The sequence below is a fragment of the Aotus nancymaae genome, unplaced genomic scaffold (assembly GCF_030222135.1).
Source record: "Aotus nancymaae isolate 86718 unplaced genomic scaffold, 86718_ANA_hifiasm-v0.15.2.pri h1tg000040l, whole genome shotgun sequence".
Classification (NCBI taxonomy): Eukaryota; Metazoa; Chordata; class Mammalia; order Primates; family Aotidae; genus Aotus; species Aotus nancymaae.
The window spans coordinates 123,221,807-123,240,832 of record NW_026988454.1 but is presented as its reverse complement, the minus strand read 5'-3'; the positions used below and the strand labels follow the sequence as shown (position 1 = coordinate 123,240,832).

General features: G+C 39.8%; 1 protein-coding gene across 1 annotated transcript in view; it reads left to right on the top strand.

Annotated features, from left to right (window-relative positions):
- DNAH8 (dynein axonemal heavy chain 8) overlaps positions 1-19,026 on the top strand; it is a 338,863-nt gene that overhangs the window by 93,450 nt on the left and 226,387 nt on the right. Inside the window, exons 21-23 of the mRNA XM_064360442.1 lie at positions 11,113-11,248; positions 13,422-13,537; positions 15,407-15,513. Of these exons, the coding sequence (XP_064216512.1) occupies positions 11,113-11,248; positions 13,422-13,537; positions 15,407-15,513 (359 nt within the window). The remainder of the gene's footprint in view (positions 1-11,112; positions 11,249-13,421; positions 13,538-15,406; positions 15,514-19,026) is intronic.

The following is a 19,026-nucleotide window of genomic DNA, read 5'->3' as shown; positions in this document are numbered from 1 at the left end:
CTCTCTAAATTGTCCATTCTCGTTAACATTTCGTCAAACCTTTTTTCAAGGTTCTTAGTTTCTTTGCATTGGGTTAGAACAAGTTCTTTTAATTCACAGAAGTTTCTTATCACCCACGTTTTGAAACCTGCTTCTGTTATTGGAACACACTCATTCTCCATTAAGCCTTGTTCCATTACTGATGAGGAATTGTGATCCCCTGTAGAGGGAGAGGCATTCTGATTTTGAGTATTCTCTGCCTTTTTACGCTGATTTCTTCCCTTCATTATATGTTTATCCATCTGTTGTCTTTCTAATTACTGACTTTCTAACTAGGTCTCTGAGCAGACGTCCAACTTGTTGATTCCCAGTGCCGAAATCTGAGCAATCCACTGCGCCGGCCAAAACAGTGGTGTTAAGATGGATGGTGCTTTTCTGCCCGGGAATCTCTGGACTCTGCACCAAAAACTGCCGCGCTAAGGCACCAGCAAAACCACCGCGCTGGCCACAAGAGTCGCCCTGGTGACCCGTGGGGCTCCTCTGCTGGGAATCTCCTGGTCCGTGAGCAACAAATATTCGTCTGAAAGTGTGGCGTCCTCTCATTCTCTGCACTTTCACTGGGAACTACGAGCCCGAGCTGCCAGTGATCAGCCATCTTGGATCTCTCTCCTATTTATCTTTAATAGAAATTGTGTTTTTAGAGTTTGTCTCTGAACTAGGGGCCAGACAAGTTCATGCATTACATTTGATTGATATGTCTCTTTAAGTTTTAAAAATCATTTCCCATTCCCCACTCTTCGTTTTGGCTGGAAACTTTTTTACTGTGATAAAATATACTAATATAAAATTTACCATTTTAACTGTACAATTTAGTGGCATTAGTTACATTCACAATGTTGTATAACCATTACAATTACCTATTTCCCAAACTTTTTCATCATCTCAAACTAAAACTCTCTACCAATTATACAATAATTCTCTAGTGGTAGTGCTAAGTCTCAATAGTGTGAGTCAAGATGCAGGAGGCAGAATTCTGAAGAGCATGCTTGCCAAGCAGTATGCCCAGTCACGTACCCTGGAGTGATCTAAGATCTAGTAACAGTTGGGCTGTCTTCTCACAAACTTACCATCAGGTGGCCATGATAGTGAAGGCAGAGTATGATTTGTCATGACAGAGCAAGTCGATCGCCCTCCGGACAGCAATCAGTTTTGGAAACACAACATACATAACACTAATTTTTTGAGACAAAGTTGATTGTCATTATCTGAAGATAATACTTGGGGACCAGGGCTATTTGCAGTCAGGGCAGTGTTCCTTGTCTTGGAGCATACAAGGGTGGTTTAAGACAGATTATGTGAATTATTAACAAGCTTTCTTCTGTTAATTTCCAATTATTCCTTCTGTCCTGTGATCCTAGGGCCGACAGGACTTTTCTCCTTGGCCAGCTGGCTCCCTTTTAGGCTGCCAGTGGGTGTCTAGAAGAATGTTGGAGGAGAGAGAAGGGACTTGCTCTTTCCTGATTTGCCTCCTGTTCCTGACTATTGCACCCACAACAGTTCTTCACTCTGGCAACAGCACTTAGCCCCAGTGCTGACTTTCCCAGCCCTTCCAGAACTAGCTCCATGGGCCCTTCATGGTGCCAGCATCATGAGGTCCCTCTCTGAGCTCCTGAGGTAGCAGTGCCAGCTGGGCAGCCCCCTCACTTCTCTCTCCAGGTTTTAATAACTCCATCCTCCTCCTAAGTCTAGGGATGCTTGCTGTTTCCTACTGTTACTATTATATCTCTGTGTGCTGTCAGTGTCCCTGTTAGCATTTTGGGTCCTTTAACTGTGTTTAACCCATTCTCCATATTAAATTCTCCAATTCTATTTGTTACAATAGCTGATGTCTCTTCTGTTTTCCTCACTGGAGCCAACTGATACTTGTGTCTCAACAGATGTACCAATGGAATAGAAAATCAGGGAAATGTTGTGATCCAAGTTATGATAAGAAAACACTGTTAAATAATTAAAGGATATTAAAAATTCTGTCAACAAAATCAGCTTGGGGCCAGCCTCCCAAGTAGCTGGAATTACAGACGCATGCCACCACACCCGCTAATGTTTGTATTTTCAGTAGAGATGAGGTTTTGCCATGCTGGCCAGACTGGTCTCAAACCCCTGATCTCAAATCATCCACCAGCCTAGGCCTCCTAAAGTGCCAGGATTACAAGCATGAGCCACTGTCCACAATCTCATGTGCTTATTAACCTTTTATATGCTTTCCTTCAGAAGCTGTATTCAGATCCTTTGCTCATTTTTAAATTGGATATTCGTCTTATTTTTGGGTTGTGATAATGTTTTATAGATACTAGTTCCTTATCAGATATATGATTTACATTTCTTTCTCCCACTCCTTCGGTTGTCTTTTCAATTTCTTTATAGTGTTCTTTGACACAGAAGTGTTTAATTTTGATGCAGTCCAATTTATCAAATTTTTCTTTTTTTGTTCCGCTTTTGGTGTCATATCTAAGATACCTTTGCCTAATCCAAGGTCATGAAGATTTATGCCTATATTTTCCTCTCAGAGTTTTTTTTAGTTTTAGTTCTGAAATTTTAGGTCTATGATCCATTTTGAGTTGATCTGTTCGTATGGTGTAAGGAGAAGGTCCCATTTCATTCTTTTGCAAGTGGATATTCAGTTGTCCCAGCACCAGTTGTTGAATCCCATTAACGTTACTATTATATGGTATTGGAGACATATGGAAGAACTTATATGACATTCTCCCATTTGTTCTTGTGGGTATATTCTTTTCAAAAGATTACTATATGTTATTTTGTCAAGGTTTCTGGATATATCATGGGGATGCCAAGATAAATGTGTTCAATCTGCCAAGTTAACTACAGTGTCTGGTTCCTGAGGGGATTTCGAGGCTTGGATATATAAACACATATGTCCAATCTGCCATAATCAACTGGAATTGTTTACTTGTTTCACATTCATTTTCCCTGTTAGACTGAAGTGGCTTCCAGCCTCCATTACCATTCCAATGTTTAGCACTGCACTGAATAAATTAAAAAGGACAAAGTGAATGAATGATGGAGCAAGGTCAGAAGGGTTGGTGGGCATGGAGGGGATCAGAGCAAGTCTTTGGATAGAAGGAGGAACACTATGTCCCTTGGGACCAAAAAATGATGAGAATGCATTCAGATACAGATTAGATGGTCAAGAAAGGAATACATGGGGGCAGAACATGGGAATATGGAACTTCCCAAAGCTTTTCTGGAGAGGAGTTTGCATGGACAGACTTAGGATCCTCTGCATATGTATTCTTTTTTTTTTTTAAATTGCATTTTAGGTTTTGGGGTACATGTGAAAAACATGCAAGATTGTTGCATAGGTACACATGTGGCAGTGTGATTTGCTGTCTTCCTCCCCTTCACCTATATCTGGCATTTCTCCCCATGCTATCTCTCCCCAACTCCCCACCCCCTGCACTCCCTCCCCTATATCCCCCCAACAGATCCCAGTGTGTAGTGCTCCCCTCCCTGTGTCCATGTGTTCTCATTGTTCAACACCCGCCTATGAGTGAGAACATGCAGTGTTTGATTTTCTGTTCTCGTGTCAGTTTGCTGAGAATGATGGTTTCCAATTCATCCATGTCCTTACAAAGGACACAAACTCATCGTTTTTGATGGCTGCATAATATTCCATGGTGTATATGTGCCACATTTTCCTTGTCCAGTCCATCATCGATGGGCATTTGGGTTGGTTCCATGTCTTTGCTATTGTAAACTGTGCTGCAATGAACATCCGTGTGCATGTGTCCTTATAGTAGAATGATTTATAATCCTTTGGATGTATACCCAGTAATGGGATTGCTGGGTCAAATGGAATTTCAATTTCTAGGTCCTTGAGGAATCACCACACTGTCTTCCACAATGGTTGAACTAATTTACACTCCCACCAACAGTGTAAAAGTGTTCCTATTTCTCCACATCCTCTCCAGCATCTGTTGTCTCCAGATTTTTTAATGGTTGTCATTCTAACTGCCGTGAGATGGTATCTCAATGTAGTTTTGATTCGCATTTCTCTAATGACCAGTAATGATGAGCATTTTTTCATATGTTTGTTGGCCTCATGTATGTCTTCTTTTGTAAAGTGTCTGTTCATATCCTTCACCCACTTTTGAATGGGCTTGTTTGGTTTTTTTCTTGTAAATCTGTTTTAGTTCTTTGTAAATTCTGGATATCAGCCTTTTGTCAGATGGGTAAGCTGCAAAATGTTTTTCACATTCTGTTGGTTGCCGATTCACTCTAATGGCTGTTTCTTTTGCTGTGCAGAAGCTGTGGAGTTTGATTAGGTCCCATTTGTCTATTGTGGCTTTTGTTGCCAATGCTTTCAGTGTTTTGGTCATGAAGTCCTTGCCTATACCTATGTCCTGAATGGTTTTGCCTAGATTTTCTTCTAGGGTTCTTTATGCTGTTAGGTCTTATGTTTAAGTCTTTAATCCATCTGGAATTAATTTTAGTGTAAGGAGTCAGGAAGGGGTCCAGTTTCTGCTTTCTGCACATGGCTAGCCAGTTTTCCAACACCATTTATTAAACAGGATATCCTTTCCCCATTGCTTGTTTTTGTCAGGTTTGACAAAGATCGGATGGCCTCCGAGGCCTCTGTTCTGTTCCGTTGGTCTATATCTCTGTTTTGGTACCAGTACCATGCTGTTTTGATTACTGTAGCCTTGTAGTAGAGTTTGAAGTCCAGTAGTGTGATGCCTCCCGCTTTGTTCTTTTTGCTTAGAATTGACTTGGCTATGCGGGCTCTCTTTTGGTTCCATATGAAGTTTAAGGTGGTTTTTTCCAGTTCTGTGAAGAAGGTCATTGGTAGCTTGATGGTGATAGCATTGAATCTGTAAATTACTTCTGGCAGTATGGTCATTTTCACGATATTGATTCTTCCTAACCATGAACATGGGATGTTTCTCCATCTGTTTGTGTCCTCTCTTATTTCATTGAGCAGTGGTTTGTAGTTCTCCTTGAAGAGGTCCTTTACATTCCTTGTTAGTTGTATTCCTAGATATTTTATTCTCTTTGTAGCAGTTGTGAATGGCAGTTCGTTCTTGATTTGGCTCTCTTTAAGTCTGTTATTGGTGTATAGGAATGCTTGTGATTTTTGCACATTGATTCTGTATCCTGAGACTTTGCTGAAGTTGCTTATCAGTTTCAGGAGAGTTTGGGCTGAGACGATGGGGTCTTCTAGATATACAATCATGTCATCTGCAAATAGAGACAATTTGACTGCCTCCTTTCCTATTTGAATACCCTTTATTTCTTTTTCTTGCCTGATTGCTCTGACTAGAACTTCCAGTACTATATTGAATAGGAGTGGTGAGAGAGGGCATCCTTATCTAATGCCAGATTTCAAAGGGAATGCTTCCAGGTTTTGCCCAGTTTTTGCCCATTCAGTATGATATTTGCTGTTGGTTTGTCATAAATAGCTTTCATTATTTTGAGATACGTTCTGTCGATACCTAGTTTATTGAGGGTTTTTAGCATAAAGGGCTGTTGAATTTTGTTAGAGGCCTTCTCTGCATCAATTGAGATAATCATGTGGTTTTTGTCTTTGGTTCTGTTTATGTGGTGAATTACGTTTACAGACTTGCCTATGTTGAACCAGCCTTGCATTCCCGGGATGAATCCTACTTGATCATGGTGGATAAGCTTTTTGATGTGCTGTTGCAATTGGCTTGCCAGTATTTTATTGAAGATTTTTGCATCTATGTTCATCATGGATATTGGCCTGTAATTTTCTTTTCTTGTTGAGTCTCTGCCGGGTTTTGGTATCAGGATGATGTTGGTCTCATAAAATGATTTGGGAAGGATTCCCTCTTTTTGGATTATTTGGAATAGTTTCAGAAGGAATGGTACCAGCTCCTCTTTGTATGTCTGGTAGAATTTGTCTGTGAACCCATCTGGACCTGGGCTTTTTTTGGGTGGTAGGCTGTTAATTGAATTGCCTCAACTTCAGACCTTGTTATTGGTCTATTCAGGGTTTCGACTTCTTCCTGGTTCAGGCTTGGGAGGAAGCAACTGTCCAGGAATTTATCCATTTCTTTCAGGTTTACTGGTTTATGTGCATAGAGTTGTTTGTAATAATCTCTGATGATGGTTTGAATTTCTGTGGAATCTGTGGTTATATCCCCTTTATCGTTTTTTATTGCATCTATTTGGTTATTCTCTCTTTTCTTTTTTATTAATCTGGCTAGTGGTCTGCCTATTTTTTTGATCTTTTCAAAAAACCAGCGTGTGGATTTATTGATTTTTTGAAGGGTTTTTTTGTGTCTCTGTATCCTTCAGTTCTGCTCTGATCTTAGTTATTTCTTGTCTTCTGCTAGGTTTTGAGTTTTTTTGATCTTGCTCCTCTAGCTCTTTCAATTTTGATGACAGGGTGCCAATTTTAGATCTCTCCTTGCTTCTCATGTGGGCACTTATTGCTATATATTTTCCTCTACAGACTGCTTTAAATGTATCCCAGAGATTCTGGTATGTTGTATCTTCGTTCTCATTGGTTTCGAAGAACATTTTTATTTCTGCCTTCATTTCATTGTCTATCCAGTCAACATTCAAGAGCCAGTTGTTCAGTTTCCATGAAGCTGTGTGGTTCTGAGTTAGTTTCTGAATTCTGAGTTCTAACTTGATTGCACTGTGGTCTGAGAGATTGTTTGTTATGATTTCTGTTCTTTTGCATTTGCTGAGGAGTGATTTACTTCCAATTACATGGTCAATTTTAGAGTAGGTGTGATGTGGTGCTGAGAAGAATGTATATTTTGTGGATTTGGGGTGGAGAGTTCTGTAAATGTCTATTAGGTTTGCTTGTTCCAGGTCTGAGTTCAAGTGCTGGATACCCTTGTTAATTTTCTGTCTAGTTGATCTGTCTAATATTGACAATGGGGTGTTAAAGTCTCCCACTAGTATGGTGTGGGAGTCTACGTCTCTTTGTGATTCATTAAGAACTTGCCTTATGTATCTGGATGCTCCTGTATTGGGCGCATATATATTTAGGATTGTCAGCTCTTCTTGTTGCATTGATCCTTTTACCATTATGTAATGTCCTTGTTTGTCTCTTTTGATCTTTGTTGCTTTAAAGTCTATTTTATCAGAGATGAGAATTGCAACTCCTGCTTTTTTTTGCTCTCCATTTGCTTGGTAAATCTTCCTCCATCCATTTATTTTGAGCCTTTGTGTATCCTTGCACGTGAGATGGGTTTCCTGGATACAGCTCACTGATGGGTTTTGCTTTTTATCCAATTTGCCAGTCTGTGTCTTTTGATTGGGGCATTTAGTCCATTTACATTTAGGGTTAATATTGTTATGTGTGAATTTGATACTGCCATTTTAATGCTAGCTGGCTGTTTTGCCCATTAGTTGATGCAGATTCTTCATCGTGTTGATGCTCTTTACCATTTGGTATGTTTTTGGAGTGGCTGGTACTGGTTGTTCCTTTCTATGTGTAGTGCCTCTTTCAGGAGCTCTTGTAAAGAAGGCCTGGTGGTGATGAAATCTCTGAGTACTTGCTTGTTCACAAAGGATTTTATTTTTCCTTCACTTATGAAGCTTAGTTTGGCTGGATATGAAGTTCTGGGTTGAAAGTTCTTTTCTTTAAGGTTGTCGAATATTGGCCTCCACTCTCTTCTGGCTTGTAGGGTTTCTGCTGAGAGATCTGCTGTGAGTCTGATGGGCTTTCCTTTGTGGGTAACCTGACCCTTCTCTCTGGCTGCCCTTAGCATTGTCTGCTTCATTTCAACCCTGGTGAATCTGATGATTATGTGCCTTGGGGTTGCTCTTCTTGAGGAATATCTTTGTAGTGTTCTCTGTATTTCCTGGACTTGAATATTGGCCTGCCTTGCTAGGTTGGGGAAGTTTTCCTGGATAATATCCTGAAGAGTATTTTCCAGCTTGGATTCATTTTCTTCGTCACATTCAGGTACACCTATCAAACATAGATTAGGTCTTTTCACATAGTCCCATATTTCTTGTTGACTTTGTTCATTCGTTTTTACCCTTTTTCTCTAATCTTGCCTTCTCATTTTATTTCATTGAATTGATCTTCGACCTCTGATATCCTTTCTTCTGCTTGGTCAATTCAGCTGTTGAAACTTGTGCGTGCTTCGCGAAGTTCTCGTGTTGTGTTTTTCAGCTCCATCAATTCACTTATATTCCTCTATAAGTTGTCCATTCTCATTAGCATTTTGTCAAATCTTTTTTCAAAGTTCTTAGTTTCTTTGCACTGGGTTAGAACATGTTCTTTTAGCTCTCACAAGTTTCTTATTACCCACCTTCTGAAGCCTGATTCTGTCATTTCATCACACTCATTCTCCATCCAGTCTTGTTCCCTTGTTGATGAGGACTTGTGTTCCCTTGTAGGAGGAGAGGTGTTCTGGTTTCGGGTGTTTTCATCCTTTTTGCACTGGTTTCTTCCCATCTTTGTGGATTTATCCACCTGTCGTCTTTGTAGTTGCTTTCAGATTGGGTCTCTGAGTGGATGTCCAGTTTGTTGATGATGAAGTTATTTCTGTTTCTTAGTTTTCCTTCTAATAGTCTGGCCCCTCTGCTGTAGGACTGCTGAGGTCCACTCCAGGTCCTGCTTGCCTGGGGATCACCTGCAGCAGCTGCAGAACAGTAAGGGTTGCTACCAGTTTCTTCTTCTGCTGTCTTTGTCCCAGAAGGATACCCACCAAATGTCAGTCTGAGCTCTCCTTTATGAGGTGACTCTTTGGATATATGGGGATCAGGGAGCTGCTTGAGGAGGCAGTCTGTCCTTTATAGGAGCTCAAGTGCTGAGTTGTGAGCTCTGTTGTTCATTCAGAGCTGCTGGGCAGGTACATTTAAGTCTGCTGCAGCAGAACTCATAAATCCTTTTTTTTTCCCCAGGTGTTTTGTCCCGGGGAGTTAGGGCTGTATTTATGAGTTTCCATTGTGCTGTTGCCTTTTTTTTCAGGGCTGCCCTGCCCAGCAAGGAGGCAGCCTAGTCACTGTCTGCCTGCAGAGGCTTTGCTGAGCTGCTGTGGGCTCCGCCCAGCTGCCGTGTGAACTTCCCTGCAGTCCTGTTTATATGGGTGTAGTTAGAACTGCCTCGGCAATGGTGGCCCACCTCTGTAATAGCAGACTCTCTTTGTAATGGCAGGTTGCCTCGGCAATGGCAGGCTGCCTCAGCAATGGCGGACTACCTCCATGGTGGTGGAGTGCCTCGGTAATGGCAGACGCCCCTCCCCCACAGAGCTGGACCGTCCCGGGTTCAGCTGTGCTTGCTGTGAAACTCTCAACCCAGAGTGTTTCCAATTGCTGTTTTTTTTTTTTTTTTTTTTTTGTGGGGGTGGGATCAGCCAAGCCTGATCACCTGGTTTCCTGCCTCAGAGCCTTTTTTTTTCAGTTGAATGGTCGATTCTCACCCAGGTGTTACAGTCACCTGTTGAAAAGGCACGGGGATCGGTGTGATTTCCTGTGTGGCGACTCATTGCACCAGCTGAAACAGCAGCGCTGAGATTCGTGGCACTTTTTTGCCTGGGAATCTCCTGGCCTGGCTCCCTGTTTCAGTCCCCTTTTTTAAAATCAGATGAATGGGCGACTCTGCCTTCCCGGAGCTCTACTCACCAGCTAAAAGGGCACCTAGACCAGTGTATTTTGTATGGAGAACTGCTGCGCCGGGGCGCCAGCAAAACAGCCATGCTGGCGACCCATGGGGCTCCTCTGCATGGGAATCTCCTGGTCTGTAGGCAATAAAAATCTGTCTGGAAATGCGGCGTCCACTCGCCCTCTGCGCTTTCACTGGGAGCTGCAATCCTGAGCTGTTCCTAATTAGCTATCTTGGATCTTCTCCCTGCATATGTATTCTTGAAGGCTCAAAGTGGCTGCTCATATTTCCATTTTTTTTTTTGAGACAGGGTCTTGCTCTGTTGCCCAGGCCAGAATGCAGTGGTGCAAACATGGCTCACTGCTGCCTCCTGGGCTCAAGCAATCCTCTTGCCTCAACCTCCTGAGTAGGTGGGACCACAGACACACACCACCATGCCTGGCTAATTTCTAAAAAATGTATTGTAGAGATGGGGTTCTTGCTATGTTGCCCAGGCTGGTCTCAAATTCCTGGGCTCAAGCAATCTTCCCTCTTCAGCCTCCCAAAGTGCTGTGATTACAGGTAGGAGCCACTGCACCTGGCCCTGATTTACTTTTACTTTTTTTTTTTCTTTCTTTTCAGAGATGAGATCTTGTGCTGTCACCTAGGCTGGAGTGCAGTGGTATGATCATGGCTCACTGCTGCCTTGAACTCCTGGGCATGAGCGATCCTCTTGCTTCAGCCTCCCAGCTAGGATTACAGGCACAAGCCACTGCATCCAACTACTTTTCCTTTTCCTAAAATGAGTATATTTTGTGGACATGTCAAAAGACTTACTGAACTTTATAAACCAGTTTTCTTTTCTGAATTTGACTAGTTCTCAACTTCTTTGTAAAGCATTTGCTATTAGAAGAATTTAGAAAGACAAAGCACAGGTGTTTCGAACCAGACAAAACTGGTTTCAAATCAAGTTCTTTCCAACTACTGTGTGACCTGGGAAAATTTCTTATTCTTTCTGAGCCTCAGTTTTCTCTGCTGTGAAATGGGGACCATAATATTACTCATCCCAAGATCAGTGTTTAGTTACATGAGTTAATATGTGTAAAGCTCTTAAATTGATGCCTGTCACGCAACACCATGCTCAGGTAAAAGCTTTATCTAATTTAACTCTCCAAACCAATACTCTGGATTGTCTTCTTTTAAAACCACATTGCATTTTCAATTTCTGACATCATCTTCTCTCTACTCCTTCAGCCTTCTTTCTTTTCACCCATATGTCAAGGTAGATTTCTATGTGTGATTGAGTCAGGTATAGGTAGGTCAAAGATGGACTTTTTCATCTTTTTGCTGTTCTTTAGGCCTTAGCAGCTGTGCTTTTAGCCATTGACAATTTTGGATCTGAAACATTATGCCATTTTCAACTATCTCCAACTTTGTTTTCAAGTAAAGTTAATTACAGTTTTATAAATTAAAGTAATAGAACTAATTTTCACAGTGTTACTTTTAAGTATCTGGAAAATAATAGTCATTTCTTTACTTAACAGACATACACAAAAGAATGGGCTGACATTCTAAACCACAAAAGCAAGCATGTGGAAGAAGCTGTCAGAGAACTTATATCAATATTTGAGCAAATTTATGAAGTGAAATACACTGGGAAAGCAGCAAAACAGCCAACAGGTAACTTTTCTTGTTATTATGTTTGAATTACAAGATCTACAGATATGTTCTTATGTATGCACCTTCTGCTTAGCAGGTGCTGAATTCCAGACTCTCCCTTCCCCAGAAGTAAAGAAGGAGTTCAGCATAAATCACATTGTACAAAGAGTTTAAGCCCAGAGAGTTCTTTTTGTTAGTTAGGGAATGGTGGGAACCCCTCTCAAATCCAAGTTTCCAACCCAGGACCATCCTTGCAAGTTGGCCTTTCTATGGATAGCAGTCTTAGGCCAGCTATGCTAACTCTATTATTATTATTATTTTTTCTGGTGCAGTGTTCTAATCAAGTCACTTTGACTATTTGATTTATTTTCCTTCTTTTGGGGGGAAAAATGAACCAGGAAAAGGTTAATTCTATAATTTTCTTGAATCTGGAAAACTTAATTTGAGTGAGACCACTTTTTAAGACTTTTTTTTCTTTTCCTAGGTTTTTCTCTGTGTAGAGTAAGCTGTGTATTCCTACTTAGAACCGTCTTTGGGGTTTCGGTACAGATAAATGGTGCCTAGTTGAAGAGTGCACTACCAAGGAAGAAAGCATTATCCTGAAGCATGTATTTTCCACCATCCATTCCTCCTCCCATGATTTAAAGAATGGCCTAAAAGGCTGTGTCATAACTCTAACTTTTGATTCTATGCATGCCCTTATAACCTTCATTCAGTTTTCCTCACTGGGACCAAGAGAAACTTCCTTACTTCTTCACATCTGTTCAGGCAAATTTGTATGACAAGGTGCCTGGATTATTTCAAGTGGATGAAATAATTTTTACCCTATTGAATTTCCTGTTCTCTCAATAGGTTCTAATAGTTTCAGTTTTATTAATAAGCCCGAGAGAGAAGCTATTGAATTTGAATCCTCTTTATCAGAGGCAGGGAATTTTAGGAAAAGATTCCCTAGTATGGGAGTGTTTCGCTTCCTGGATTATGGTTTAAGAACATGGGACTTTTAGCTTTGCTCAGCTTGTCCTGTCCTAGAGATCTCAAATCTTTAGATAAATTGGAAGAGAAAGATGTATGTCATTTTAAAGTTTTGTTTTCAAGCTCTAAATAAGAACTTATTAGGTAAAACTTTGTAGTTGGAGGTTTTACTTGTTAGTATTGTAAGGGGATGTGCCTGTCAATCACAATTCCTGTTTGCTACATACCTGCTCTTCTCTCCAACTGCTGCTCAGGGAAGTAGGGTGAGGCTGGCTTCAAGCAAGGGAAGCCACTGAGTGCACCAGGAGAGGGTCACTGACACAGAGTGTGCCACCTAGACTCTCCAAGGAGACCTGAGAGATGGCTCTGCCTAACAGGGAGGAAGTTAATTAGCTAATTACCAACATACTTGAAGTAGGCAATCTGTGTGAAGTTGACTTTTTGGAGTGAGAGAACATTCTAGTCAAGCAGAGATCCCATGGAAGTGACATAGCAAGGAGGGAGGGAGGGAGCGAGGGAGGGGGAGAGAGAGAGAGAGAGAGAGAGAGAGAGAGAAAGAGATAAATCTGTGCCTGGCACAGTGGTTCTCAATGGGGCTGGAAGGGATTTTTCCCCTAAAGGAATATCTGGCAAGGTCTGGATATATTTTTGGTTGTCACACAGTATGGGGAGGGGGTTTGCTACTGACTTCTGGTGGATACAGGCCAGGGATGCTGTTAAACATTCTACAGGACAGCCCCCAGCAACAAAGAATTGTTGCACCCAAGATGTCAGTAGTGCTGAGGATGAGAAAGTCTGAGCTTAGAATGAGTATACACATCACATCTTTCCTCTTAGAGTTTTTCCACTTAGTTTAATTAGTTTTCATTACAAGTGTCAAAAAACACAAAAATATCATTTCATTCAAGTTAGAGAACTCAAAAGGTAAACAGATAATTTAGAAGGATAATAGATAAAACTTTCTTAAAACTTTTCTAAAATCTAGATTGTAATATTTACAGAGTTATTTCTCAGTACAATGATGATTCTATTGAGGTGGATAATTTAAATTGAAATCAAGGATGACTCCTACAGGAACAAATGCAAAAAACCATTTTTCATAATACAATTTTTAAAGTAAGAGCTTTTTAAAAAGGAGCTTCCTAAGAGGATTTGGCTGTGGAGAATACACATCATGCTAAAAAGTCAAATGTTATATTTTTGTTTTGTCTTTTGTCTGTAGAACAGCGGAAACACGTTGTTTTTGGGAGTGAAACAGAAGAAGGCGAAAGCACTGACTATGAAGCTAATATTGTGAATGAGGTTGATACTAATGATAAAGAAGATGAATTTAAAAAGGTATTTATTGTGGAACAACTTCTTGCAATTCACAGAATTATGACTTATAGGATTATAGATAACCCCATATAGTGCTTCTTCCAGGCAGTTCTGCAACCAATCTGTATCTAATTTATAATAAAATTCAGGAAGTATATTTTTCAATTTTATACTGTAGAATCAGGCAATCCTTTAAGCTTTCCCAAATATTATAGCTTTTGATGTGATTCTGTCAGTTACAGTTTATGTAGTCAGCTCCCCTTATTGTGATTGACCATGTTTTCTCGTATAGTAAATGTGACTTCAGGGATTGGAGCAGCAATCAGTTTGACTCAGAATGGAGAACTCTGTTCTCAGTTACTGTGTTTAATGGCTATCTGTACTGCAAGTCCAATTGTGGTTCACTTGGGGCCCAGGATTTGCATTTTAAATTAGCACTACGGATGACCACTCTGGACTCTCCCCCAGGAGAAGCCCTAGATAGGTAGATTTTCACACTGTGTTGAAATGTGTTGAGAATAAAGTTTCAGAAGGTGTCTTCGGGTTTCTTTTTCCTTCTGAGGCCTTACCCTTCTGGTCATGCATCTGGTCATGCATGAACTCTGAATGTCACTCCCACATTTACACCCATTCCTGCTTTCTCTTCCTCAAGTAGTTTTCTTTTAATCCTTCATACCCACCTTCTTTTCATTCTTTCTCTATTTTACCCACTTTTACACACTCTGATACAGTTTTATAAATAAATGGCACACATTTATTCCACTTTCACCTTCTTGCTCAAGGATGATATTGCCAGATAATTGGGAAACACTTTTCTGCAGCATCTAGATTTCTGCAGAGTTTAGGCTTCTTCTCAGTACCATGCACCAGGCAGCTGTTAGCAACCAGTGGGTGTCAGCTGGAGTACTCCCTTCTCAGAAGTCCTTGTCTTCTGTTTGCATTCCCTTTTGACACTGGCTGAAGTCCTTAGAGCATCACCGAGTACATACAGAAATTCTCCAGTTGGGAAATCACTGGAGCTGCATTAGTGGTCACTTCCTAAATAGCCTCTGCCTCTCAAATTCATCTCCCACATTGGTGCCAGAATGGTCCAACATAAAAATCTGATTATGTCATATCTTTAGCTTGATAATTCACCAGCCCTGACTGTACCTCATTGCCACACGGAAAAGCTTGATATTCCTCTTTGTTCATGCCTTATTGCTCTCTCTTATGATCCCAATCAACTTGCCTCACCAACCCAGTTTCAGAGGCGTTGGGTTCTAGAGCAGTGAGGAGCAGTATGGTCAGAGCCTTGCCTCGATGTGTGACTCATTGTATAAGCAAGACATGGGCCCACATCTTTGCCTACCAGGCTCAAAACCTGTCCTGTGCTTTGATCGGTAAACTTGGTTACTTCTTCCAAGGGAAGGAAGGGTGTGAAGAGAGGGTCAAAGTATGGTCCCAGAGGGTGGAATTTTTATCTCATGTATTTGGGTATTGTACATTTTAAAATACATTTATCCACTAAGCTGAGCTTTTTGCAATGGAGACCAGTTATCTTCTTGTGCCCACACCCTTAATCATTGAGAAATGTATCACATTTAAAGTGTTTCAGTTTTGTTAGGTGAAAATTGAGTGTTGAGCAAACCGGGATTATTCTGAACATACTGTTTGTGAATTTTGGCTTTTGAGTAAGTCCCTCTGGTTTGTTAGGGTGTTTATGCAAACACAGTTTTCATATATTCTTATTTGTCTAAAAACACCAGACAAATAATTTAGGATTGAAATTGTATAGTTTATTATTTTTTGCCTTTCACATGTCACTTCTGATATTGTATCATTGTTTTGGGGATGCTCAAGGTGTTTTTGGAGGAGAGATACCAAATTTAATCTGATTTCTTATTACAGGAGTGTAAAGAGGTCTTTGCTTTTTTCTCTCATCAATTACTAGACAGTCTTCAAAAAGCTACACGGTTATCTCTGGACACAATGAAAAGAAGAATATTTGTTGCAAGGTAAGTTGAAAATATGCTAATTATGTCTGGTAATTATACTTATCATACTAAAATGTGAATAGCACCTCTTACAAATTTATTAATTTTTAAAAAACTATAAAATTTAAAATATTAGCATTCATTAAAAACCTGTATGAAAATACTTGCGTAATACTGCAAGAACTGTGGTCAAATGAACACTCATGTTCCCAACACCCTGCCTGAGATTAAAAAAAAGGCTACTAGTCCCTTTAATGGGTCCTCTTCCTTCTCACTCAAAGGTAACCACTATCCTGAACTTGGCATTTATCATTGTCTTGGTTTTCCTCATGGTTTACTACGTTTTTGTGTTCCCAACCCATGTATCAGTTAAGTTTGCTTGTATTTGAACTGTGCTCAATATAATGTTTTTGAGATTAATCCATGGGGTATAGTTTTTTACACTTCTGTGTAGTTGGAGTATACACAGTCTGTTTATCCATTCTACTGGTGATGGTGATTTGGGCTGCTTCAGTTTGTGCTATCATGAATAAAGCCTCTGTGAGCATCTTGTACCTGTCTCCTGCTGCACCTGCTAAGAGTGGGTTTGCTGGGTCCTAGGGTATCTGCATGCCTCATTTTATCAGGCAGTGCCTAGTGAGAGTGCCCACGGCCCCAATCCCTTCAGACAGTATTATTAGATTAAAATATTGTTGCCAACATAGAGGGTGTGAAATGGCATCTCATCGGGATTAGCTTGCATTTTCCTGGTTACTGATGAGATTAAATATAGTTTCTTGTGTTTATGGGTCATTTGTTGTTTCTCTTCCTTAAAATTTGTGTTCCTTTTTTGGCCTGTTTTTCTATTGAATTGGATTAATTAATAAGTATTTTTAATATATATATTTATCCACCATTATTGATGATAACATAACAAATGTCTTTTATCAGTTTTGCCTTATCTTTTCATTTTCCTTATTTTCGTTTTCCATTGCTGAGTTTTAAAAATATTCAAGTTTATCAATCTTAGTGATTTGTGGTCTTTTTAAAGAAACCAACTCTTTCCTACTTCATAATGTCTTCCAAAAGTTTTGTAGCTTTGACCTTTATATTTAGGGATTTAATTTACATGGTATTGATTTTTATGCTTAGTGTGAGGCAGCAAATTAATATATATTTTTTCCATATGGTTAATTAGTTGACTAAGCAAAAGTCATTGAAAAATCAACTTAGTTGTGAGGTCGGGTGGGGGAGTTATTTAAGCTTCATTGAATCTATAGATCAATTTGGAGTGAATTAGCATCCTTACAAATATTGAATCTTCTATTCAGAATTATGTATTATCTCTGCATTGGTATAAGTCTTCTTTAATATCTATCTGTGATGTTTTATAATTCTCTGTGTAAAGGTTCTGCACGTCTTTTTTTTTTTTTTTTTTTGAGACGGAGTTTTGCTCTTGTTACCCAGGCTGGAGTGCAATGGTGCGATCTCAGCTCACCGCAACCTCTGCCTCCTGGGTTCAGGCAATTCTCCTGCCTCAGCCTCCTGAGTAGCTGGGATTACAGGCACACACCACCACGCCCAGCTATTTTTTTTGTATTTTTAGTAGAGACGGGGTTTCACCATGTTGACCAGGATGGTCTTGATCTCTTGACCTAGTGATCCACCTGCCTCAGCCTCCCAAAGTGCTGGGATTACAGGCATAAGCCACCGCGCCCGGCCGGTTCTGCACGTTTTTAAGATTTATTCCTTGGCTATTCATTGCTGATTTTGTCCTGTTCAACTCTCCCAGTGTGATTGTGAATTTATTAAATTTTCCTTGTTTTGGTCAGTTCGTTTTATGTATTTTATGGCTGTGTTGTTAGGTGCATACAAGATTATAGTAGTTAAATCTGCTTAAGAGGACTATTCCTTTTATTTTTGTTTGATGAATCCCTTTATCTACATTAATCCTGATTCCTCACAATTCTCCTTAGTTTGTCATTAATTTACTTTCCCAACTTTTTTGTATAATTGTTTCAGTCTCTTTACTTAAACCTTTCTCTATATTTTTTAGTTTTACCTTTTGAAAACATTGTATATGTGATCATTTTCCTTCAATCTCATTATCTCTGTCTTAGTGAGTTTAATCTATTTGCACTTATTGTGATTTTTGATATAGTTGCACTTAATTTATGACATCTTAGTTTGTGTTTTCTTCTCAGTATCCTTTTTCTGTGTATCTATCTCAGTATCTGTTCATTTTATTATGACTGTTGTCTTTGGGGTAGATAATTTTCACCATTTATTCTCTTTTCTGTACTTTAGTTCTTTAAGTGATTACCCTTAACTTTAGAATGCACATGTTTTGCTCCAACTAAAAAAAGTACTGGCCAGGCGCAGTGGCTCAGGCTTGTAATCCCAGCACTCTGGGAGGCCAAGGCAGGTGAATCACTGAGGTCAGAAGTTTGAGACCAGCCTGGCCAACATGGTGAAACATCAAAAATTAGCCAGATGTGGGGATGCACACTTGTAGTCCCAGCTACTAGGGAGGCTGAGGCAGGAGAATTGCTTGAACCTGGGAGGCAAAGGTTGCAGTGAGCTGAAATTGCACCACTGCACTCTAGCCTGGGTGACAGAGTGAGACTTTGTCTCAAATAAAAAAACAAAAAAAAAGTACTGTCCTTAGTTTTGCAGTTCCTAGTCTTATTTCTGACTACAAGGGCCTTGGCAGGCTTTACTCACTGAACCATACGTACCTTATTGCTGTTTGATGTTTTAGTTTTACCTTTGTGTGAACACTCAAACATAATATATTAAAATAATTTATTTACTGGCATATTTTATTAAAATCTCCAGGTTCTCATTTACTTCTTTTGTATTCCATTGGTTCTTTAGTGAGGATTTGTGAGAAGTATACACTCTTATCCTTCTTTGTAAGTCTGAAAATGTTTTTCCCTCATACTTTCTAATATTTTGGCTGGATATAAAATTTTTCTTTGTCTTTTAGCATTTGGTAAATATTCATTTTTTTCTGAGCTATGTTGCTGCTGATGAGAAGTCTGCATGAGTCTAACTGAATATTCTCTTTTAATCCTTAATGTTTCTGCAGTTTTCTGACCCCATGTGGATTTGTCTTTATTTAATCCTGCTTTGTTCTCAGAGTATACTTTCTATTTGAGGATTTATAGCTTTCCTTAACACTGGAAAAAACCTCAGCAATTTCCCCTTTAGTTATTGCTTCTAGGATATTCTTTCATTGTCTTCTTCTGGAACTCCTATTAATGGAATGTTGAACAGAGCAACCACATAATTTATTGTTCCAACTTTGACACTTCTGTGAGTGAAGGGGCATTGTTCAGATGAGGTGCCAGGACACGGTGAATCTGGAACTGTCCTGGGCACACTGGACGTGTGGTCATTTCATACGTTGGGGCTTCTCAGTCTCTTCTCCTTGTCACCTAATGATTCTGTCACCTATGTTATCTTCTTGCCTTTCTGAAATACATTATGGGCAAGTATCTCTGTATCTATTCTAAGGATTTTATCATCTGTGACATCTTAAATATTTCAAGA